This window comes from Diospyros lotus, chromosome 10, assembly GCF_014633365.1.
Source record: "Diospyros lotus cultivar Yz01 chromosome 10, ASM1463336v1, whole genome shotgun sequence".
Classification (NCBI taxonomy): Eukaryota; Viridiplantae; Streptophyta; class Magnoliopsida; order Ericales; family Ebenaceae; genus Diospyros; species Diospyros lotus.
The window spans coordinates 29,331,059-29,355,407 of NC_068347.1; the positions used below are offsets into that span (position 1 = coordinate 29,331,059).

Here is a 24,349-nt window from a genome sequence, read left to right on the forward strand (position 1 = left end):
TGCTGCATTTTTTGTTATGATGTTTGGATTTCACTTTTTCTGTTTGGTGCTTCAAGGTGGAGATTGTTAATTGTGAAGCTCCAAACGGTGTCGTCTCTCTTTGCTGACTGGATGGCCACGTGCAGCAACCGCGTGCTGCCATTTGGCAGCCGCTGGATGGCTGCACGTGGCAACCATCAGCTGACCCTCAGCTGGCGCCTGATCATGCTCCCTCATCCTTTGCCCGATCATCTCCTGCTCTCTTGCTCCTCTGCTGTTTTCTGTTGGGATTATAATCGTGCTTGCACGATTTGATCTGGTCCATTAATCCACACTTTTTGAGGCGCAATCCCAGCCGCTCTTGATCGCTTTTAATTGCTGCCTCGAGATGTGAATTGTGAGAGAGGCAAAAAGAAAAAGACGGAAGGAAAATCAGAAAGGGTTTTTTCTATCGGGTTGGTTCTTGCGGGTTGAAGGCTCTCGCCTTCTGGCTAGGGTTCTTTCTGGTTTGTTCCCGAATTCTTTTTCTGTACATGTCTGTATAGTTTTAGTGGTTCGATAGGTTTGCCTTTAATCTGTATTAAGTGATTGATCGGCAGTTTTGTGTTCTCGAACCATTGATTGTTTGAGGGTTTTGTTTGAGGGCTTATGAGAGTGTAATCCGATTTTCATCTCATAGTGCAGTGAGCTCTTCTCTCTCGAGCTCAACGTGGATGTAGCCTCAGTTTGAGGTGAACCACGATAAAAACTCTTGTGTCTCTGTTCTTATTTTTGTTTCTCTGCGTTTATATTTTTTGATTCTAGCACTGTGAATGTTTGTTTCATTTAGACCATCAAATATTTTGTGATTGCTTAAGGAAAAACCCTAAGTTTTCTGTCGAGTCTCAACACAAAGGTTAGTTGGCAAGTTAATATATTTGTCTCATACCAGACCCGATATTGCTTACTCTGTCGGAACAATTAACCAATATATGATGACCCAAGGGAGGAACACCTACAAGCGGTAAACCGGATTCTGCATTACTTAAAGGCAATTCTAGGAAAAGCAATCATGTTCCGGAGTAATGGTGGTATGACTCTCAAAGCCTATTCTGATGCTGACTATGCAGGTTCACCTATGGACAGATGATCAATATCAGGCTATTGTACGTTTCTACGAGAAAACTTAATCACATGAAGGAGTAAAAAGCAAAGTGTGGTTGTTAGATCAAATGCCGAGGAAGAATTTAGAGCTATGGCTCATGAAGTATGTGGACTTCTATGGTTGAGAATTATCTTAAATGATCTCAAAATCAAATCGGAAGGAACGATGAAATTGTATTGTGATACCAAGTCTGTTATTAGCATTGCTCACAATCCAATCTAGCATGATCGTACCACACATATAGAAGTTGATAGATATTTCATCAAGGAAAAACTGGACGGTGGTTTAATTTCTATTCTTTATACGCCAATAGAAAACCAATTAGCAGACATCCTAACCAAAGGTCTTCCATCGGCTAGATATTAGGGGATTACATGCAAGTTGGGAATGGTTAATGTATACTTTCTAGCTTGAGGGGGAGTGTTGGGAGAATCAGTCCCACCAGATTGTTGGGGAATCAATCCCATCGGATTTAGCCCCATCACAGGAGATTGATTGTGGGAATCTTTCTATAATTATCGGTAGACTTTGTTGTACAGATTTGATTAGGTTTCCTTTCCTCACAGTTTCCTTCTTGTAATCTTTCCTACTTTGTAACTCTCTACTTGTATATATAGGGTGATTGGCCCTACAATGAACATACGAAAAAGCAATTACAGCTTGTTTACACATGACAATGAATCTTATGAAGTTTGTTGGGCCATTATCCAATGCTCGCATTTTGCTTTTTGCTTGCAGTTTGAGATTTCTGTTTTTTTGGACTTGGTATTGACTTTTTGCTCGGCATTTAAAAATTTGAATAAAAGCTTTTGTAGCTTAATTTGACTGACAAATGATGCCTACCTTAGGTAGAGAGATGGGCCAAACAATACATTGCTTCAACTGGGGAGGGGAAGTCCAATAGAAATCCAAGAATGATAGAGCTGGTTGATTGGTTACGAAATCATATTCCTCTTGAAGATTCCTCAACAGCAACATCAGGCATAGTTCATGGTGACTATCGGATTGATAATCTTGTATTCCATCCCACTGAGGTGCAGTATATTAGAACCCTATAATTGAATGAGTTAATGTTGTTCAGTCTCAGCTGCTGTAGAGATGATGAAATTCTTAATGAAGCCCTAGTTTAAAAATAAATATAAAATTATGTTATTTTTATCTGTTTCTGAGTTGGAATGCCATTAAAATCATTAATGAATACCATCCTAAATGTCAAAAGAAATCTGAGTTGCACCTAATTTCTTATTTTTTACTGTGTAGGATAGGGTGATTGGTATTCTTGACTGGGAGTTATCCACCCTTGGAAACCAAATGTGTGATGTTGCATACAGCTGCCTGGTACTTGCCTCATATTACAAATCTCAGCATTTGTCATGGAAAGGGATTCATTATTTTGGTGTATAAAAATGTAAAATGTCCAAGTATTTTGCTGCCTATGATTTGTTCCCCTGCTGTTTGCTTTTGCTTTATTTTAATGTCCCCCCCGCCCCCCAAACAACATACACACACACACACACCAAAAAAAAAAAAAAAAGAGTTTACACAGCTAGTGAGATTTATATGTTTATTTCTAGTTTCCTTTCATGGCAGCACTACATTGTGGATGCACGACTTGATAAAGTAGGGCAAGACGAAGGTTTTGAAGCTACTGGGATACCTGAAGGAATTCCTTCACTGGCAGAATATCTGGCTGACTATTGCTCTGCAGCTGTAAGAAGCAACTCATTAGTTACATCTATGGATTTGCTGTCACATATACCCAAGTTCTGAAAATGAGAGAACATAGATAAGCTGATGCAGCAAATGGTTACTATTGCATATAAGATATCTTGTGTTGATGTGGATCATTAACTGATTTGAATAAATTATGACTTTTTTGAAAGGCAAACTGCATAGAGCATTTAATTGTTTCTAATGAGCACAATGTCCTGATTTCTGGGGCAGATGACTGAGAGGATCTACTCTCTTGAGTGTGTATGTTCAATATGTAAATAGCATTCGTCTTTATGGTATTTTCTATTGTATGCTTCACTTTCAAGGCCTCAAGTGTACTGGCATAATAATACAGGGAAAACCGTGGCCTGCTGCTGACTGGAAGTTCTATGTTGCATTTTCCTTGTTCCGTGGAGCATCAATTTATACTGGGGTACATAGTAGATGGATTATGGTATATCTACCAACTAAACTATTATTGATTTGCAAACAAAATGTTATCAGAAAGAGTCTGCAGTATGATTCTGTTTGCTGTGCATTTCAGGGCAATGCCTCAGGAGGTGAGCATGCCCAACATGCAGGGATAAAAGCTGATGTCCTCATAGATACTGCATGGTCATTTATTGGACGAAAGTCAGTACTTCCCGAGCACTCTTCATCTGGTATTTCTGCTGTTTATATATATATATATATATATATCTTTTTCACTATTTTTGACAGTATGGTATTTAGAGATTCTTAGTGATAAGTTCATTTATTATTAGAACTTCATAGTGGACTATTTATGGATTTGCATCAGCACAATCTTGTGGATTTTGACAAAGCTTTGGAGAGATTATAAAGTTATTCCTTCACAAAGCCAATAATCTAACTCCAAACTAATGAAGTTCTGTTAGACATAGGGGTAACTTTATATTTTTTGTTATTATTATTTTTACTCTCAACGTCTCCTTATATGTGGTTAGATTTTACTACATAACTGGGCCAAACATGTGCAATATTTAAATATTGGGTTGGCTTTGAGGTTTCAACATAGGATCCTTTTCTTGCTTTAAAGAAGAGAAAGATTGTATTTTGGTGGAATGGAAAATAATTTTAGATTTATCCCTGTGATACACTGCTTTAAAGCTTATAAACTATAATGGTGGGCATTTTCATTATCATCAGAGCTATCTGACATGCCAAATTGAAATATTGTGAACAATTTCCTTTTGCATGCTAATTTATATGGTGAATCTTCCTATTGCTCATATGCTGGTGTTAAAATGATTGTTCTGAATTGATGGACCAAATCCTAGGCATTGTGCAAATTAATATCCAATGTTCCAAATATAGGCCAAGTGATTGAAAAACTGCATGCCATTTGATGTTATAAGAAGCTCACCTTTCTATTTCCTTCAACAGCATTTATAGTGTTAACCAAAACCATTTCCTGAAGTCCTATTCTCCTCTAAATTGTCAGGTGCAGCAGTGCAAGGTCGTATAGAAGAGTTAGGAAATGAGGTTGAAAGTCAAGACCTGTCTCACGAGATGAGGAAATTTGTTCCTAGCAAGAAGGTTCAGGAATTTAGAATAAGACTAATTAAGTTCATGGAAGATCATGTATACCCTATGGAAAATGAGTTCTACAAACTTGCTCAATCCACCATGCGTTGGACAGTGCACCCAGAAGAGGAGAATTTGAAGGAATTAGCAAAGAAAGAAGGATTGTGGAACCTATGGATACCTGTATGTGTTGTTTCTGGCTCCCATTTATCTTATCTCATCTATTCCATATTTTTTTATCCTCTTTGGTAGCCAAGTTTAAGCAAATGATTTCAGAAGATGCAGTGATTTTGTATGGGACAAAATATTTGTTGATGAACACATTTGACTGTGTTATGGTTATTGCAGTTTGATAGTGCTGCTAGAGCTAGAGAATTACTACTAGATGGGAGAAATCAGTTTCCAAGTCACAAGGAATGCACTAATTTTCTGGGTGCTGGCCTCTCAAATCTTGAATATGGATACCTGTGTGATGTTATGGGCCGTTCTATTTGGGCACCACAGTTGTTCAACTGTGGGGCACCTGACACTGGAAATATGGAGGTAAATGCTTAAAGACTCAATATGATTGGGAAATAATGAATTTGGTTTTAGTATAACAGCGGCATTCCCATTTTCATTGTATACTGCAAGTGGTACAACTTATCATAGTCAGCGTGTGAGATCATAATATAGGATAGAATAGTAAATTTTAGGAATTAGTATTGTTTATTTTATTTATTTAGTTTATTTCTTATTTTTATTTTGTTTCCTAATTTCTTTTGAGATTGCAAATACTTCAATGCCTGATGGTCAGAATACAGGACAAACTCTTGTAACAATAGATGGTACCTCCAATAGCGATGAGACTAGAACTCTTTATCATATGTGGAATATTTGTATTTAGCCTCAATAAGTTTCTATAATACCAATTGATGCAGAACCCGAAATCAAAACACAAGAGTAATCCCAATTACTCAAATCAATATCATTAATCAATCTCAATAATCAAAGTCTGCCTTTAATTACAATCTAAAAGACTATTCATAGACAACTGATAGATAAAAATCTAGTCTAACTAGGAGTCTTTAATCCAATCTAATTTGGATTCCACTAACTAAAGGAAACAAAAAGATATTAAAAGAAATCAAAATAAATTAGGAAAGAAATTAAAAATAGGAAATAAACTAAATAAATAAAATAAACGATACTAATTTCTAAATTTACTATTCTGTCCTACATCAGATCATCTACTGATCTTTAACAGCATGAGGAAGAAAATAATGGTACTTGCTTCAAACTGACAAAATATTAAATGGCTACTTTTTTTATTTTCTTTTGGTTGGTGAACTTTACCAATGAACAGACAGGTTATGCATTTGTCTTTTTGAATTTCTAGTTGACCAGTATAAGTTATTTGTCTTTGCAATGTATGGGAATTTACTGCAAACTTTAACTAATCCAGCAACTGTGCGCATCATCCAATCATTTTAGGTACTATTGCGTTACGGGAACAAAGAGCAGTTACAGGAATGGCTTATTCCCTTGCTTGAGGGGAAGATCCGGTCTGGCTTTGCAATGACAGAACCTCAAGTTGCATCTTCTGATGCGACCAATATAGAATGCTCAATTAAAAGGTAGGTTAGGGTTTCTACTTTGATAATCAAGAATCTGTACCATCTTGCAAAAGTGGCAGGTACTGAATCTTTTTTTTTTGCCAGAATACCAGTTAGATTTTGAAAAGGAAGAGAATGTAACAAAAATGGTGCTTCATTTGCATTTAAAATGGAAACTGATGTTTTATGTAATATACAGGCTTTTATCACCCTGTGAAATTTGAGAAAGCAGTTGCAATGAATCACCTCTATCAGACAATGGTTTTAGAATCTTGGACAGGTTTTTATACTGTTGAGGATGTTGAGCATGAATGTTCTATCTTCTCTATAATGGCATTTATGTAAACCATCTAGTATTGACTTAAAGGTTATCTTTATTGTGATGAACTCCTAAAGCTCATCAAAATTTATAATATATAGGAAATTTGTTGTTTTCTTCTTGTCGTTTTTTTCTTACTAATTTTTAGTCTCTATTGCCCATAATTTCACCAAATGGAAGTACAAAATCCCCTTCATGATATATTTGCAGTTTAGTGCTAAACCACTACCACAGCTATATTGAGCATTTCATCTACTAAGTTCTGATTTTTGGTAGTTCAACTGTATTGAAAACACAAATACTGTTTTGAATCCTGTGTGTTTTAAAAACTCTGGGCAAAATAGAGTTTTGGTTAGTTCAGTCAAAGATATTTCCGTCTGCTTTGGTCCTCTCCACATTTGATAGTAGTATTTAAAGGTAAGAATTTCAGATAGAGGTAAAGGCATGCATCTGGACACGGGAGATGGCAATCTGGAAAACACGAGGAGATGCACACCATGTGGATGCACTTAGCAAATTGTATTCTTATATATTTTTGTTAACTATGTCCATTAAAATAATAGCCATAAATCAAATAAAAATTGACATAATAAAGTCACAGGTTAAAGAGGATCATAGTCTAACTTCAACTTGATTTTTAAAAATAGGGCTTCCAAAATTATAAAAGTGGAACATTATAGTCTAACTTTGCTTGCTTGTTTAATTTATTAGGGTTGTTCATATTGTACTGTTAGGTATTTTATGGTGTAAGCATCTGAATGGCCGACAAATAACTGTTTGGGGATTATGTGCTGCAGAGCTGCTTTTATCCTCTTCCTTCACACCCTCGTCTGATGCAAACTGGAATGTCCCAAGCCAGAAAATGTCACAATGAAAATGAAAATAAATTTAACAAACCCACTTCAGTTATTCTTGACAATGCTAGCTTAGAATGTATGATATCTGAAAGAGGCGTCTGCACTGCTGATTTTGACATGTCTTTTTTTGCATCTTTATTTGTTGCCCTCTCCAACTTGGATTTGACAAAACATGAGCAGTTCCTATATTTCATTGATTGATTTGCAAGTAGGACTCTAGATTCTATTCATTAAAATCTTTAGGTTTTTGAATCAGGAATCTCAAATAGGGAAAATGAAAGGGTGTAGTTTTTCAAATTATGTAATCATATCAATCCTGTCTATTTTTGTTATACAAAGTTTCCGCTGAATACATATACGTCACTCAGCTCATGTGTGTTGTACAGGCAAGGGGATTCATATATTATCAATGGGAAAAAGTGGTGGACCAGTGGAGCAATGGATCCTAGGTGCAGACTTCTTATTGTAATGGTTAGTTCTTCTTGATTGGCATGACAGAAACAGTTTAATCTTGTTGTAGTCTATGATGCATGGAAACTTGTTGGGGACTTCGTTTCGGCATTTCCAAAACATTTCTATTTTCGACACGCTAAGAAACATTTCCAGCCTACTTTTGCAATTTCAGAAACTTTTTGTGGTTGTTTCATAATATTAGGAAAATATAGAAATCATATTTTTGATATGAAAACAAGTTTCCATCCACAAATAGAGATGAAATTTTTTTCGTCTCTAAATCAAAATTTTTAATTTTTTTTTTTAGAATTTGCTTGAATGCATTATGGAATTTATGTTTATTTTTAGATTGAATAACTATTTTTTATATTAAAAATTATATTTACAAAAAGGCCCTTATATTTTTTTATTTACGCATTTCTCTTATGTTTCCGTTTTTTACTTTTTTAAAAAATGACATTTTCTTGTTTCCATTTTGTGTTATATCAGTTTCCCGTTTCTGTTCTAACGGAGGTTGTAGTTGATGGCATTAACGGACATTATTTGAACACTCTACAGGGAAAGACTGACTTCACAGCCCCCAAGCATAAGCAACAATCAATGATCTTAGTAGATATTCAAACACCTGGTATTTGCATACAGAGACCACTCACAGTATTTGGCTTTGATGATGCGCCTCATGGGCATGCAGAAATATCCTTTGACAATGTATGTGTGCCAGCCAAGAATATTTTGTTGGGAGAAGGGCGTGGCTTTGAGATTGCCCAGGTAAAGTTGTTTAGTGCATTTCAAAGAAACCTGCATAAGTTAGGAGAATACTAGAAATTAGTGTTCTATACCTTCAGTAAGCATAGTTTAACATCCAGATATTTATATTCAATTTTTTGAGAAACTATGAAATTTTAGTAGTGGTACGGACCTGCATCAAGTCTCTCTCTCTCTCTCTCTCTCTCTCTATATATATATATATATATATTTGCTGTGTTGGATATACAGGAGTATGTCTGTCCCTTCCCAGGTCTCCCCTGGTTAATAGTTGGTTAGGTATATGACAAATCTGGTATGGACTAACATTTAGGTATGTTTGTGTCAAGGAAAATAAGAATGAAAGGGAAATATGTTTGGGAGTAATCAAATCAAAAAATGATTTTGTTGGCAGATGCCATTCTCATTAACCAAACCAAAATATGGAAATTAATAATCAAAATTTCATTGCTATTGTTTTTCTTGTTTCATTTTGTCTTCCATCAACAAATACTACCTCCGGAGATTCAATTAGCCCTGGACCATGCTCACTGTCACCTCTAAAAACTGCACTTGGAAACGGTGGGGCTGAAAGAAGATGCAAACTTGCTAACTTATTTAGAATTGGCCCGGGTTGGTTGAAGACCATGCTTTTTTGTTCTGTCACTGATAGGTTTTAGGTCCTGCCACAGGGAAGCTCCTGGTGTTTACTCTTCAATTGATATCGCCAAGCACTTGCATGTGTCATGGCTACTACTTCTCATCTTGCACGATTATTGCATTCTTGCAGGGTAGGCTGGGCCCAGGAAGGTTGCACCATTGCATGAGACTAGTAGGTGCAGCCGAGCGAGGCATGCAAATAATGGTCCAAAGGGCTCTTCAGAGGAGAACTTTTGGAAAATTAATTGCTGAGCACGGATCATTCCAATCCGATATTGCCAAGGTAACTTTGATTCAAAACTTCTTTTGGTATGGTCCACAAAAACTAGCCTAATTCACTATAATTGGTTTTCTTCCTATATTGCCGTGAAATGAAATGTCCAGTTGCATACTTACTTCGACTTCCTATTGCAGTGTCGCATAGAGCTGGAGAGAACTAGACTGTTGGTCTTAGCAGCAGCAGAAGAGCTTGATCGACTTGGAAACAAAAAGGCACGTGGGACCATTGCGATGGCAAAGGTGTGTCATAAATCTTAGATCTTGGCTTCCGGTTCTTATTTCTGCAGCATCCTTCCTCGCTAGATAGAATTGCCTGTGCAAATTGGTTTGGTGACTCTTTGAGCAGGTGGCAGCTCCGAATATGGCGCTACAAGTGCTCGACTTGGCGATGCAAGTTCACGGTGCAGCGGGCTTATCTTCCGACACAGTCTTGTCCCATCTCTGGGCAACCGCAAGAACGCTGAGAATTGCTGATGGCCCAGATGAAGTCCATTTGGGAACCATTGCTAGATTGGAGTTACAGAGAGCCAAGCTCTGACGATCCACAAGCAAGGTCAAGAAGAAGGAGGCTCTCTGCCCGCCCGGGTCCTCTTTGATTAGAAAACAGAAGAAAATAATAAATAAAGTACTGCTACTGATTGTTCAAAACACAAATACATCTTGGTTTGATTAGGATTTGTCTTGGAAATAGCAGATGTATGCAAGAGAAATCGAAATAATGCATAGAAAAGCCGTGATTGGTTGAAACTCTTAAAAAATGAAAACCGAAGGAATAGTGTTTTAAGTTAAGGGTTGTGATAGATATCATATATCAATAGGGTTAATTATACTAATTAATATTCAACTTTGTATTATTGTTTAGTCACTGAACTTTGAAATGTTACTTGTTAGTCACTAAAGGCCTGTTCTCTTTTCTGTTTTCGGGCCGTTTTTTGTTTTCAGTTTTTGAAAACATAGAAAACGCGTTCTTTTTGTTATTTTTTAAAATGCGTTTTCAAAAATAATTAAAAATTTTGTTAAGAAAACCCAAATTTTGTTATTTTGGGCATTTTCAGTAAAAATACACCGAAAATACAAACCAAATGCAAAACGCGAAAAACAGGCTCCCCCACCCCCTCGGGCACACGCACAGACCCATTCCCCCCTCTCTCTCTCCCCATCTTCTCTCTATTCTTCTCTCCTCTTCTGGCCATCGCCATCGCCATTGTCGTCGACCTTCAACTCCACCGCCATCGCGACCAGCGCCTCTCAACGCCACTGCGACCAGTACCGCAACCATCGTTATCGACCTTCAACTCCACTGCCATCGCGACCAGCGCCTCTCAACGCCACTGCGACCAGTACTGCAACCACCATCATCGACCTTCAACTCCACAGCCACCGTCATTGCAACCAGCACCCCCATCGCCACCGCCTCCACTGCCATCGCCACCACGCCCCCTCCTCCGCAACCACCGTCATCGACCTTCAACCCCACCCCTCTCTGCCACCGCCTCCCACTACCATCGCCACAGTGACCAGCGGGCCCCCTTCCCCAAAAAACCCTAGATGAAGAAGATGGGTTGCGGTTGATTTGATTTTTTTTGTATTATTTAATTTAATTTATTTTAGTTATTTATTAAACTGAATATGTGATATTTTGTTTATATTAATTTTTTTAAATGATATTTCTAAGGTTGTTGATTTTTTTATTTTATTTTATTTGAATTTTATTTTATAGTTTAAAGTATTTGAATCAAATTTATAATTTATTAATAAATATTTATTATTTATTTTAAATTAAATTTATTAAATAAAATATCATAATAACAAAAAAAATCGTTTTTAAAATTTCAAAGTAAACGCATTTTCTAGTTTTCTGTTTTGAGAAATAATTTTTCAGAATGACAAAAAGAATGTATTTTTAAAAATTTTAAAACAGACACTCAAAACACAAAATTCAAAATAAATTCAAAACTCAAAACACAAAACTGAAACACAAAGAGAATACCACCTAATATTTCAAAACTGTTATTTCTCAGTTACTAAACTTTAAAATATTACTTATTAGTCACTAATATTTTAAAATTATTTTTCATCCATCACTCGTAAACTTAAAGTTCACTGATTAACGAGTGACGGATAAGAAATGATTTTGAAATATTAATGACTAACAGATAACATTTTAAAATTTAGTGATTGAATAGTAATAATTTTAAAATATTAGTGACTAACATGTAATATTTTAAAATTCAGTGATCAAATGATAATAAAATATAAAATTGAGTAATTATTGATGTAATTAACTCAATATCAAAATATCAAATCAAAGTGACCCAACTACTCAACTGAACAAGACAAGGGACAAAGCTTAATATATCGCAAATTTGTCTTTTTGCCTTCTCAGTCGACTGGTTGTTTTGTTTCTTAAATCTTATCTTTAAACTAAAAGCACTCACTGATTAAACTAAAAATTTACTAAACCCTCATTGGGTTTGGGAATCTTCCCCAACCTTTGTGCCGTGTAACTAATAGGTTTGTTTAAAAACTAAAAATAAAATGTAATAATTATATTTTATCTAAAAATAAAATATATTTATTATCACTGAGTCATTGCCTTGAGCACAATAGTTAGTATAATTAAATGCTTAATCTATACATGGAAATTTTTACATAAGTCTTATTATCTTGTCTCTAAACTTCATTAATAAGACTCAAAATTTAAACTAAAATCCTTCATTATACATTATAGAAGATCTTTTTGGAAGGATTGATTGTCATATTAATAATGCGATTGCCTTCTTCTAGTGCTATATAAAAAAATCATCTATTCTATTATTTAAGTATTTATTTTGATGTATTAATTTTTTAATTTTTTATTTTAGAACTACTTTTGTTTTTATTTTTTTATTCCTGTTGTACAAATGATTGGTTTAGAAAAAAATTAATTAAAAATAAGAAATTCTTAGTTAATTAGAAAGTTATATATATATATATATTGGTTGAGAAAACTTGTAATTATTAACAATATTATTCGTTTATATACCAATAGATATCTAAAGAAAGATAATATTAATGTAGTAGAAGATATTTATTTTGTATTAATTTTGATGATAATAATTGGTTTTATAAAATTTTAAATAAAACACTTATTTTGGAGTAAAAACTGTCAACTGATTGTCCAAACTATCAATCGATTCTTATAAATAGTCGATCATTTATTTTGCATACTTTCGGTTGTTTGTTATTGTTGTTACACGATTACAACAATAAAATTTATAAAATGGGAAACCACCGATGGATGACCCTCGTATGGCTTATCTGAGCGATGGATGAGTCTCCCGGGGTAATGTGGCAGCGATGGGTGAGTCTCGTAGGGCGTTTCTGAGCGATGGATGAGTCTCCGGAGGTGTTTCCGAGCAATGGATGACCTATTAGAGAAAGAATCGGTTAGGAGCGCGGGCGAAAATCCCCGCGCGGACCCTCCGATGCTTAAGTTAGATCACCGTAGAAATTGAGTATTCGAAAGTAAGAGAGTAAATGCGAGAGCCAGAGATTGCATACCGAATGAGAGAAAGTGACCTCCTATTTATAGCAACAAGATGGGCATCCATGTGTCGCTTACTCCGAGTTTTGTGGCAAGAATCTCGGAGGGGCTTTGACCGGGTTTCACGGGAATAGCCTTAGGCCGACTTTCTTGGAGGCGGTTGAGTAAGAATGGGAGGCCCGCGGAGGCGAGTGTGGATCCCTGGGTGACCCTCACTCGGGGGTATCTGTTAGCATGGAAAAAAGAGCGTGAGGGGCCGTGCACGGGCGGCCGCGGCCTTACGCGGGCAGCCATATGCTGCCAGCCGCGCACGCGGCTAGCTGCGCGCGAGGCCTTGCGCGCGTGGCTGCGCGGGAACAGCCGCGCGCGCGGCCTTGCGCGGGCAACCGCGCGCGAGGCCTTGCGCGCGTGGCCGCGCGCGAACAGCCGCGCGCGCGGCCTTGCGCGGGCAACCGCGCGCGAGCAGCCGTGCGCGCGGTTGCCTTCCCCCGAGTGGGGTCACTCGGGGGTACTGTTCCCCCGAGTGACGTCCACTCGGGGGAGGGGGCGCTCCCCCCTGGCACAGGGGCGCGGCCCCCACCAGGTAGCCGCGTGCTGCCTGGCAGTGCACGCGGCTGCCCATGGGGGCCGCGCCTGCCACCCCCGAGTGACCTCACTCGGGGGTGGTTCCCCCTGTGTGGCCTTCTTTGGCCACCCAGGGGCTGCCACGTGGCGCTCTCTTGGGGTGCCACGTGGCGTTCTCTCGGGGGGCCATGGGGCGCTTTCTTGACCCGATTTCTTCGGCACTCACTCTGCTTTTATTTATTTTATACATAACAATTGCTCCCTACTCTTTCTGTCGGGAGTACCGGGAGGAAGAGTATTTTGTTTATGCTGTAACTCCATTTTCTTGAGGCCGTTTTCATTCTGAAATGTTTTCTTTCTGCATCTATCTCCTTCATCTTCAGGTTTCTCGTGCTTTATCCTTTCTACAATGTCTCCCATGACCGCTATAAAAAGGGGAGATTTGGCCTTTCATTTCTTTATTACTCAACCACTCTTCCGTGAGAATTCTCTCAGCATTCCAGGTTTTGACACGGTATACTTCTTCATCCATGGGTCCAATTGCTGGTCGTAGCCTCTTGTAACCCTCATCCATGGGTCTTGTTATTTATCTCATCCATGCGTGAGTCTATTCGTGGTTTTCTTCATTATCTAAGCGTGACCCTCACCCATGGGTCTTGCTTTTAGTCTTATGTGACCTCATCCATGGGTCTTGCCCTTAGCCTTTCGTGACCTCACCCATAGGTTTAATTATTGACCTTAACCATGCGCGAGTCTTCTCATGGGTCCCTTTACCATCTAAGCGTGACCCTCACCCATGGGAAAACTACTAGTCTTTCGTGACCTCACCCATAGGTTTAATTATTGGCCTTAACCATGCGCGAGTCTTCTCATGGGTCTCTTTACCATCTAAGCGTGACCCTCATCCATGGGTCCTGCCCTTAGTCTTTTGTGACCCCCAGGAGTCATAACTCGCTCAAAAAATTTGCTTTTCGCACCCGCGCCTTAGGATTTAAGCACTTAACATGGGCCGTTTTAAGAATGCTTTACCACCTCCACCTCCTGCTCCCAATGTATATATATCTTTGGGACGACGGTCTTCGGTGAAGGGGAGAGAATTAGCTGGGATACAGTCTCGCTTTCATATCCCAATTGATCATCATATTAGACTTCCTACGCCTGAGGAGACAAGTACCGCTATGGTAGGGGGACATGGCTTCGGGGTATATTTAGCTTCTTTAAGAGCAGGTCTTCGTTTCCCCTTGTCTAGCTTTGGCATGGAGTGGCTCGATTATCATTGCATTGTCCCTGCTCAACTTCATCCTAACGGTTGGGGTCAGTTAGTTGGATTCACCATCCTTTGCCATATGATCCAAGTGCCTCCTTCCGTAGAGTTGTTCGGTTGCTTCTATAGGTTGAGGAGGGTCGAACGGAGGGGCGTCTTTTTCACACTTCAAAGGATTGTGGGTTTATCTCCTCTCTTTCAAAAGCTCCAAAATAAGGTGGACTTCGAGTCCCGATGGATTGTGGTCGAGCCTCCTCCTAGCTGGAAAGCACCGCTTCGTTGGTGTTGGGATAACGAGCGGGACTTTTGGTCGGAGAAGCTTGATGACATCGGGATTTCCCGGGCTGTCTATCGCCGAGTAATTGAGAGATTATGTGCCCTTGGCACTTGTAATCTACCCGACCTGCTTACCTCAGAGAATATTGCTGCCGCAGGGTGGGGTGTTCGGCTTGAAGACATGCCCGGGACCTCTACTCTCGCTTTTGTGCCACCACTGGCTATGCCCGAGGACGCCTTACAAGTTGAGGAGGAAGAGGGCGGCGAGGAAGAGGACGAGGGCCCCGAGGAAGAGGGAAGATCTCTAGGGAGTATGGTCTTTCTTGGTTATTCTTCTTCTGATGGTAGACCCCCAAAATTGTAGAGATTATCCATGCAAGTGGTTGACTTTTATCTCTTGTTTTGCAGACGATATGAACATATTCAAGGAACAAACGCTCAGACGACGTGGTAGGAATTCTCAACAGGCTGGTGAGCAAGATCAACAACCTCCTCCTCAAGCGCTCCATGACTTGTCGCAGGGGCCTCCGTCTGACATTCCCGATCCTAGCCTTCTTCCTCCGCCAGTTCCTAGCTCGTCTCGAAGGCGTCTAAAAGTGAAGAGGTCCGAGGTGAGTGTCTTGCCCAGCCTTTCTTGTCCGGAACCCTCGGTTCCCACTTCAGGCCTTTCCATGTCAGACCTTTCTGTCCCCGAAGTCGCCCTCGGGGAACCACATCTAACCGATGCCTCTGGCTCACGAAGGAAGGGGACCGGCAGCTCTCGCTCTTCTTTTGGCAGCGAGCTTGATAGAATCAGGGAGGAGAGTCGCCAACCTTTTGTCCCTTTTCGTAGGGAACGACGAAAGCTAAAGGCTGAGCTCCCAGACTTTAGGCCTATTCTTCCTCCCATCGCTGACCCTAGACGGAATTCCGTGCCAATTCCTAACAGCACTAGAGTGAGGGGTGACCACTTCCAGGTGCAGCCCGGGCTGATTGATTCAGACTCTATAAGGGACCCGGGGGTGGGCGCCAGGATGATGTATGCTACCGTGCTCCCTCAAGATGAGCAGAATTTTTTTGGCAATTGGCCTAGCGTTGCCAACTCTCCTGAGCAAAAGATTATTGAGGTAGGATGCCTTTATTGTGCCTATATGTTGTATTTGCCGTCTGACTTGGTTGTTGGTCTTCTAATACATTGCTTGCACCCAGGGGGTTCAAGGGTTGGTGATATCCAACGCCATCGGGAGAGCTTATCATCATCGAGCAGAACAGGAGAAAGCGGAGGCAAGAGAAAACGCGATAAAGTGGAGGGATCACGAGCGTTGCTATCAAGCCGATATCAGAAAGCTGAACCGAGAGGTAGAAGACATGCGTTCCAAGCTGGCGGAAGCTGATGGTGAATCGTCAAGCATAAAGGGGGAGATAGTGGATCTCCGGAATAGCAAAGAATCGCTGACGAGAGAGCTTTTAGGAGTTAAGGAAACTCATGAAAACCTTTTGCAAGAGCATTCTTTGAGGGTAGACGAGCTTGCTCGTCAGAAGAAGCAATATAGGTCGCTCAAGGACCGAAGGAAGGAAGAGATTTTAGCAGCACAGGAGAAGGCTGTGAGGGACTATCGCCTTTCAACGGACTGTCAAGAGAGAAAGATCAGTTATGGGGGCTGCTTTACGAAGTATGGATTCTATCTCGCACGCTCGTATCTGGAATTAAAACGCCCCGGAGAACAGTTCCCTGAATTGGTCTATACTGATGAGGTTGAGGAGTCTGATGTTCCTGACTGGCGAAGATATAATGATCCTGACCCCACTAGTCCCAGGGCTTATTTGAATGCTCGTTTGGTTGATAATCTGGAGAACTTGTCGGGGCCGTGGGAGCCGTATGCCTTCGCCTCAGAGGAAGTGGAGATGACAGATGCCCTACCCACAGCTGATGACACAGTTATTGCATCCTCGGGCCAAGGAGAAGGGGAGGCCCCATCTGCTCCGAGTAGCGGTGCTCCCAGTTCTGGCAGGAGGAAGCGGACTTAGAATAGACCCTTTTTTTTTTTTTTTTTTTTTTTTTTTTTTTTTTTAAGTGTAGTAGCTTTTTCTCTGTTGAGTGAAGTATCTTTTATTTGTATGAATAAGATTCGTCTTTTTTCTTAAACAGTAGTTACAGCTTGCTGATTTTTACTATTATCTCCCATCGAAAGTCTGGTTCCGACCTTAGGGTTTTAGACTCTTCATGCCACAAGGTGGACTATGGGCGCTTCAGCCCATAGTGGTCCTTTGGCCATTCCTTTTTCCTGTTATCGAGCCAGGCCAGTTGAGTAGGCTAGCGGGATAACCTTTTGATTTCAATGTTGAGGGGGTGCTGTGGACATATTTGTCACTTCGCTAGACCGGGCCACTTGGCTTTGAGGCAGGACGGCTATCGCAGTCGTCGGGCCTATTGAGCCGTGCTTTTCTCATAGCGTATTATGCGGCAGGGCCTTTTGCATTGTTATCGGGCTTAGTAAAATATCTTACTAGCGGGACATTAATTTGCTTGCTAATGCCATTTGATTTTTTCACCTCCGGGCAAGACTTGTCTTATTATTCTGCGGGGAAGCAACAAAAAAGGCCCTTTTTTTTTTTTTTTTTTTTTTGGTGCGAGAAGGGACCCATAGCGGGTCGTTCTCTTTCCTTTGCCTTGAATAATAAAGAAAGGGAAAACACAAGCATTTTACGTGGTTCGGCAAAATGTGCCTACGTCCACGGTCCCTCTTCGGGTTCATATTATTATTGCGTTACATGTCCGAAGGGGAATATAATTTCAGGTGGTTTGTGCTCCAAGTTTTACCCATGGTTTCACCCTGGAGCGTTTGGAGGATACAGGTACTAGGACCTATCATTTCTTGAATGCGGTACGGCCCTTCCCAATTTGCTCGAAATTTTCCATCCTCTCGGTGTGCATTGGTGATGGCTGATTTCCTGAGGATCAAATCTCCCTTCTTGAGAGGTCGGCTCCTTACACGAGAGTTGTAATAGTTGGCGACCCTTTTATGATAGGCAGCGATTCGCACAGCCGCCCTGTCTCTCTGTTCCTCGATGAGATCAAGACTCTCTTTTAATGAATCAGAGTTTTTCGAACCGTCACATTTATCAAAAGCATCCAATCGGGGTGATCTGCACGAGATTTCCACAGGGATCAAAGCTTCTGTTCCATACACTAGGTTAAATGGCGTTTCACCTGTTGAGACCCGACTGGTTGTTCGGTAGGCCCACAAGACGGTAGGCAATTCATCCACCCATGCTCCCTTTGCGCCTTCTAGCCGAGTTTTCAAGCCATGTAAAATTGTTCTGTTGCTGACTTCTGCTTGTCCGTTAGCTTGGGGATATGCTACTGAAGAAATCCTTAGCTGAATGTCCAAGCCTTTGCAAAAATTTCGGAAAGAATCACAGTCAAACTGCTTTCCATGATCGGTGTTAATGACTCGTGGGATTCCAAATCGGCATACAATGTCTTTCCATACCATGGCCTCTACTTTCCTCGCACTGATGGTGGCTAGGGCTTCGGCTTCAATCCACTTGGTAAAATAATCTGTTGCCACTAAAAGGAATTTCCTTTGCCCTGTAGCTTGCGGAAATGGGCCGAGAATATCCAAGCCCCATTGAGCGAATGGAATGGGCTGGAATGTGGGTTGTAGTTACGATATCGGAGCAGAATGAATCGGGGCGTGCCTCTGACATTTATCACACTCTTTGACCTTTGCTTGAGCATCATGTTGTAATGTGGGCCAGAAAAAGCCTGCTCTTAGGATTTTGGCCGCAAGGGCCCTTCCTCCCAGATGCTCACCGCATACTCCACTGTGAACCTCAGTCAAAGCATAATTGGTTTCTCGAGGGCCTAAGCATTTGAGGAGTGGCATAGTGTGCGCTCGCTTGTATAGCATCCCATCTATTATTGTGAAACGAGCTCCTCTAAACTTAATTTTCTTAGCCTCTCTTGGGTCTGCCGGTAATTCTCCCGTGGTCAAATATTTGTAGAAAGGGGTTCTCCAGTCGTTACTATTCTCAATACATGCTACTTCAGATTCTTCGATACTTGGTTGTTGAAGGACTTCCACATATACTGTTCTCCCAGTAGTTTCTTTAGTGGATGCTAATTTGGATAAAGCGTCTGCATGGCCATTAAGGGATCTGTTGATCTGTACTAGCCGGAAACTTTCGAACAACTGTGCGAGTGCCTTGACTTTCTGGAGATACTGTCCCATGGCCGGCTCTCTAGTCTCGTACTGCCCGTAGTATTGCTGAACGATCAGTTGAGAATCACTGTGGGCTATCAATTGTGCTACCTCAAGTTTTCGGGCTAACCTCAAACCAGCGATTAGTGCCTCATACTCGGCCACATTATTCGAACTTGGAAAAGCGAATCTTAGAGAGTATTCAAGGGATTCTCCTTCTGGTGGGATAAGCACTATTCCCGCTCCACTCCCTTGGGAACTGGCAGCCCCATCAACAAACAGTAACCACTCTGTTATGCTCTTTTCCTTGGCCTCCTTGGAGGGTGTACATTCGACAATAAAGTCTGCCAATGCTTGCCCTTTTATAGCCTGCCTAGGATGATATTGTATGTCATATTCACTCAACTCAATGGACCATTTGGTGAGACGACCGGAACACTCAGGCTTTTGTAAAATGCTCCGTAATGGTTGGTCTGTTAGTACGCTAATGGAGTGAGCTTGGAAATATGGCCTCAACTTTCTGGAGGCGTTCAATAGGGCCAGTGCCACCTTTTCTGTGAAGGGATAACGCGTTTCCGGCCCTTGTAGAACCTTACTGACGTAGTACACTGGTCGATCCACCTGCCCTTCTTTTTTAATCAGTACTGCACTTACTGCTTTGTCACTTACACCCAAGTACAAATATAACATTTCCCCAGTTTCAGGTCGAGTCAATAAAGGGACTTCCTTCAAGTACTCTTTTAATGCCTCAAATGACTTTTGGCATTGCTCCGTCCACTCAAACTTTTTTCCTGTCCTTAACGTCTGAAGAAACGGGAGTTCCCTTTCGGCCGATTTGGAGAGGAAACGCCCAAGAGCCGCCATTCGACCTGTCAGCCGCTGCACTTCCTTAATTGATGTTGGGGGTTCCATATCTAGTATCGCTTGTATCTTTTCGGCGTTCGCCTCGATGCCCCTTTGTGTGATCATATATCCTAAGAATTTTCCAGACTGAACGCCAAATGCACATTTTGCTGGGTTTAGGCGCATTTTGTATTGCCTAAAGACTTCAAGCACTCGTGCCAGCTTTTTAACATGCGATTCCTTCTCCCGACTTTTCACGATCATATCATCGACATATGCTTCCATTGTATCACCCAATAATTCCTTAAAAACTTTATTCACCATGCGTTGATAAGTGGCCCCCGCGTTCTTGAGCCCGAATGGCATAACTCGGTAACAATATGTCCCTTTTTCTGTAATGAATGATGTTTTTTCCTGATCTGGAGGATACATCATTATCTGATGATACCCTGAGAAAGCATCTAAGAAGCTCATTAGATGATACCCAGATGTTTCATCCACCAGACGATCAATCCGAGGTAATGGGTAGGAATCTTTAGGACACGCCTTGTTGAGGCCAGTGAAGTCTATACACACGCGCCATTTTCCGTTGGGTTTTTTAATCATAACCACATTGGCCAACCACTCTGGATATAACACCTCTCGAATGAAACCTGCCTTTAGTAGCTTATCAATTTCTTCTTCTAACGCCGGTAGCCTATCAGGGGCGATATTCCTTTTTTTTTGTCGAACAGGCTTGAACTGAGGATCCACGTTCAAATGGTGACATATCACGTCGGGACTAATCCCTGGCATATCCCTTGGTGTCCAAGCAAAGACATCCAAATTTTCTCTAAGGCACCCCATGATTTCATCTTTTACTGGTTTCGGAAGCTTCATGCCCACATACACTAACTTCTCGGGATCTGTGTCACTTAATCGCACTGCTTCTAACTCTTCCACTGGTTGGGGCTTGCGAGCAGTCTCTTCTTCCAGGGATTTGTGTATGGCTTTCTCAGCGATAGATAAAGTCTCTTCTGCCTTTTTTCCTTTTGTGGACGATACATAACAGGATCTAGCCTTCCTCTGATCTCCACGAACTTGCCCTACTCCTGAGAGTGTGGGGAATTTCATTAATAAGTAGCAAGAGGACACTACAGCCCTCATATCATTGAGGAGCGGTCGGCCTAAAATCATGTTGTATGCTGCAGAAGGGGCTTTGACCACCATGAAATTCGCCTGTCGAGTCACACTTTGTGGGTCGGCGCCTAATGTGACAGGTAGTTGAACAGATCCTGCTACCGAGACAGGTTCTCCAGTGAAGCTGTACAGGGGAGAGGACACTTTTCTCAACCGGTCTTGGGATATGTTCATTTGTTCGAAACAATTCCAATAGATTAGATTAACAGAGCTGCCGCTATCCACCAAAATTCTACTGATGGGGTGTTTGGCGATAACTGCAAAAATTACCATTGGATCATCATGTGGAAGCATTATATCACCTCTATCAGCAGGGGTGAACGTGATTGGCTCCTCGTCCTCTCTCACCTCCATCACAGAGTTGACTTGGTAGGCCTGACGGGCATAGGCCTTTCGAGAAGAAGAAGTATTCCCAGCTAAGGTCTCGCCCCCAGATATAACATGAATAGCTTGATGAGTCGGCTCATTGTCAGGGGGGGCCACCATTCTGTCATCCCTTATCCCTTCATTCTGCCGTAAATTTTGTCTATCTTGACCTTCGGGCCTTTCTTCCCTTCTTTGACGGTCTCTGTCATTTCTACCTTCAGTCCTTACGTATCTTTGCAAGTGCCCTTCACGAATGAGTGCTTCTATCTGATTTTTTAGCTCCCTACACTGATCGGTAGAGTGTCCCCGAGTTCGGTGATACCTGCAGTACTCTTCTTGATTTCTCCCCATGGGGCGATCTGCCTTTTTCGGAAGCTGGAGGAGACCAGACCCCTCTACTGTCGCCAATATAGCTGATCGGGGTTGATTGAGCCTAGTGTAATGATGAAATTGTGGCCCCAGGGTATCCGACCTCCTGGTCCGTTCTTTTCGCTGGTTTGATCCTTCTTCAATATCTCGTTCTTTCCTCTTTCTTTCTCCGTCTTCACTTCCCCCTATCGTTCTCATCATTTCCGCATGGAGTATGTACCTGTTAGCCCGGACGAACAGGTCTGCCAGAGATTTCGGAGGGTCTAGGGATAATGATTCTTGCAAAGGGGTTAGTCGTGTCCCTTGGAACATGGCAGACACCGCCATTTCAATCGGTAAATTACAGATCTCAAGTGTGGCATTTCGAAATCTGTCCACGTAGTGCCTTAGGGTCTCTTTATTCCCTTGTCGAATGCTAAGCAGATATGTCGCATCCTTCTTTCTCTGACTGTTAATAATGAATGCTTTGATAAATTCTGTTTTTAGCTGCCCGAATGAGGAGATAGATGCCTCGGGTAAGCCGTTAAACCAGGCTCGAGCATGCCCAGTTAGGGTTAAAGGAAATGCCCTGCACATTATCTCGTCGTCCCATCCATGAAGCATCATTAAAGATTCATAATTTTGCACGTGATCGTACGGGTCGTTCTTTCCTGAATAAGGATTTATTTGAGGCATCTTGAACTTCCTCGGCAAAGGTTTCTCCATTACCTCGACCACGAATGGTAACTTTCCTCTGGATTGTTCCTCCGAGGTAGGTAATAACTTATTCTGTTGTAGGACCCGCTCAATCATCTTTTTCATATCGGCGGCCTCTCGTGCACTAAATGCAGTAAGGTTATCCTCAGGCCCATCATTTTGCTTGGTTATGGGTTTTGCCTCCCGGCCTCTTTCCATCGGAGTGCTGGCTACTGTTTCCGAATATCTTCCTCGTTGTGGGCTTCGTCTTTCTGTCTTTCGACGGTCAGTTCCTCCATGATTTCCTCGAAGAGGAGATGTTTAGCTGTGATCTTCCCTTAAAGGAGACCTTGGTTGATTGTTTCGAGTTTGGACAGGTTGGACGTGGGTTTCAGGGCTTGCGTCTCGATAGGAGTCGTTCCCTGGTACCTCTTGACGAGCCCTGTGAGATGGAACTATCCCCGGGATGAACTTTCTCAATGCAGCTGGGATTGTCCTGTGGGGGACCAGACTTTGCAAAATACCAGCCATTTCCCTCAGAGCTTGTATTCCTTCAGCGTGTTGCTGTCGTAGGGCTTCGTACTCAGCCCAAGGCACGACGGATGGGATCTGCATACCTGAGTAGGGTCCCGAGTGAATATGTGGGGCGGTAAGAGGAGGCACCTGAAGTTGGGCCCCCAGTGGGTGAGAGGGCTCTGGAAGGGGCGGCTGCTGGTGTGTGAGGGACGGGTGACCCTCACGAGGGGATTGATGGGTGAGGGACGGTTGGCCACCATGAGTGAGGGGAGGCTGTCCCTCATGGGAGAGGGGCGGATGGCCCCCATGGACGAGGGGTAACGGGCCATCGCGAGTAGACTGATGCTGATCTTCCGCTCGAGGGAGGGTTTCTCGTCGAGGCGATTGGGCCCCACGGGAGAGGGTCTGGCGATTGCTTCGAGTTTGAGCCATGATGAGAGAAGAGTGTTGCAGCTTTTTGTTTGCGTTTCCCACAGACGGCGCCAATTGTTGTTACACGATTACAACAATAAAATTTATAAAATGGGAAACCACCGATGGATGACCCTCGTATGGCTTATCTGAGCGATGGATGAGTCTCCCGGGGTAATGTGGCAGCGATGGGTGAGTCTCGTAGGGCGTTTCTGAGCGATGGATGAGTCTCCGGAGGTGTTTCCGAGCAATGGATGACCTATTAGAGAAAGAATCGGTTAGGAGCGCGGGCGAAAATCCCCGCGCGGACCCTCCGATGCTTAAGTTAGATCACCGTAGAAATTGAGTATTCGAAAGTAAGAGAGTAAATGCGAGAGCCAGAGATTGCATACCGAATGAGAGAAAGTGACCTCCTATTTATAGCAACAAGATGGGCATCCATGTGTCGCTTACTCCGAGTTTTGTGGCAAGAATCTCGGAGGGGCTTTGACCGGGTTTCACGGGAATAGCCTTAGGCCGACTTTCTTGGAGGCGGTTGAGTAAGAATGGGAGGCCCGCGGAGGCGAGTGTGGATCCCTGGGCGGCCGCGGCCTTACGCGGGTAGCCATATGCTGCCAGCCGCGCGCGCGGCTAGCTGCGCGCGTGGCTGCGCGGGAACAGCCGCGCGCGCGGCCTTGCGCGGGCAACCGCGCGCGAGCAGCCGTGCGCGCGGTTGCCTTCCCCCGAGTGGGGTCACTCGGGGGTACTGTTCCCCCGAGTGACGTCCACTCGGGGGAGGGGGCGCTCCCCCCTGGCACAGGGGCGCGGCCCCCACCAGGTAGCCGCGTGCTGCCTGGCAGTGCACGCGGCTGCCCATGGGGGCCGCGCCTGCCACCCCCGAGTGACCTC

The 24,349-nt window shown here is 42.3% G+C and overlaps 3 protein-coding genes across 4 annotated transcripts in view; 1 reads left to right on the top strand and 2 right to left on the bottom strand.

The window, feature by feature from the left end:
* LOC127811425 (probable acyl-CoA dehydrogenase IBR3) overlaps positions 1-10,187 on the top strand; it is a 35,360-nt gene extending 25,173 nt beyond the window's left edge. Inside the window, exons 6-18 of one of the 2 annotated variants that reach the window (XM_052351284.1) lie at positions 1,972-2,157; positions 2,384-2,461; positions 2,714-2,833; positions 3,192-3,290; positions 3,381-3,498; positions 4,299-4,564; positions 4,730-4,924; positions 5,855-5,997; positions 7,539-7,623; positions 8,164-8,373; positions 9,140-9,292; positions 9,424-9,528; positions 9,635-10,187. In XM_052351284.1, coding sequence (XP_052207244.1) covers positions 1,972-2,157; positions 2,384-2,461; positions 2,714-2,833; positions 3,192-3,290; positions 3,381-3,498; positions 4,299-4,564; positions 4,730-4,924; positions 5,855-5,997; positions 7,539-7,623; positions 8,164-8,373; positions 9,140-9,292; positions 9,424-9,528; positions 9,635-9,826 — 1,950 coding nt within the window. In that variant the 3' untranslated portion in view covers positions 9,827-10,187. The remainder of the gene's footprint in view (positions 1-1,971; positions 2,158-2,383; positions 2,462-2,713; positions 2,834-3,191; positions 3,291-3,380; positions 3,499-4,298; positions 4,565-4,729; positions 4,925-5,854; positions 5,998-7,538; positions 7,624-8,163; positions 8,374-9,139; positions 9,293-9,423; positions 9,529-9,634) is intronic. The other variant, XM_052351286.1, reaches the window with a different exon arrangement.
* Positions 10,188-18,565: 8,378 nt separating this feature from the next.
* On the bottom strand, positions 18,566-22,753 carry LOC127811223 (uncharacterized). The gene is made up of 2 exons (XM_052350931.1): positions 20,323-22,753; positions 18,566-20,223 (listed from the first exon to the last, which is right to left on the bottom strand). The coding sequence occupies exons 1-2, from the start codon at positions 22,751-22,753 to the stop codon at positions 18,566-18,568; spliced, it is 4,089 nt and encodes a 1,362-aa protein (XP_052206891.1).
* A 102-nt stretch (positions 22,754-22,855) lies between these two features.
* On the bottom strand, positions 22,856-23,482 carry LOC127811224 (uncharacterized). The gene has a single exon (XM_052350932.1). The coding sequence runs from the start codon at positions 23,480-23,482 to the stop codon at positions 22,856-22,858; it is 627 nt and encodes a 208-aa protein (XP_052206892.1).
* Between the last annotated feature and the right edge of the window lie 867 nt (positions 23,483-24,349).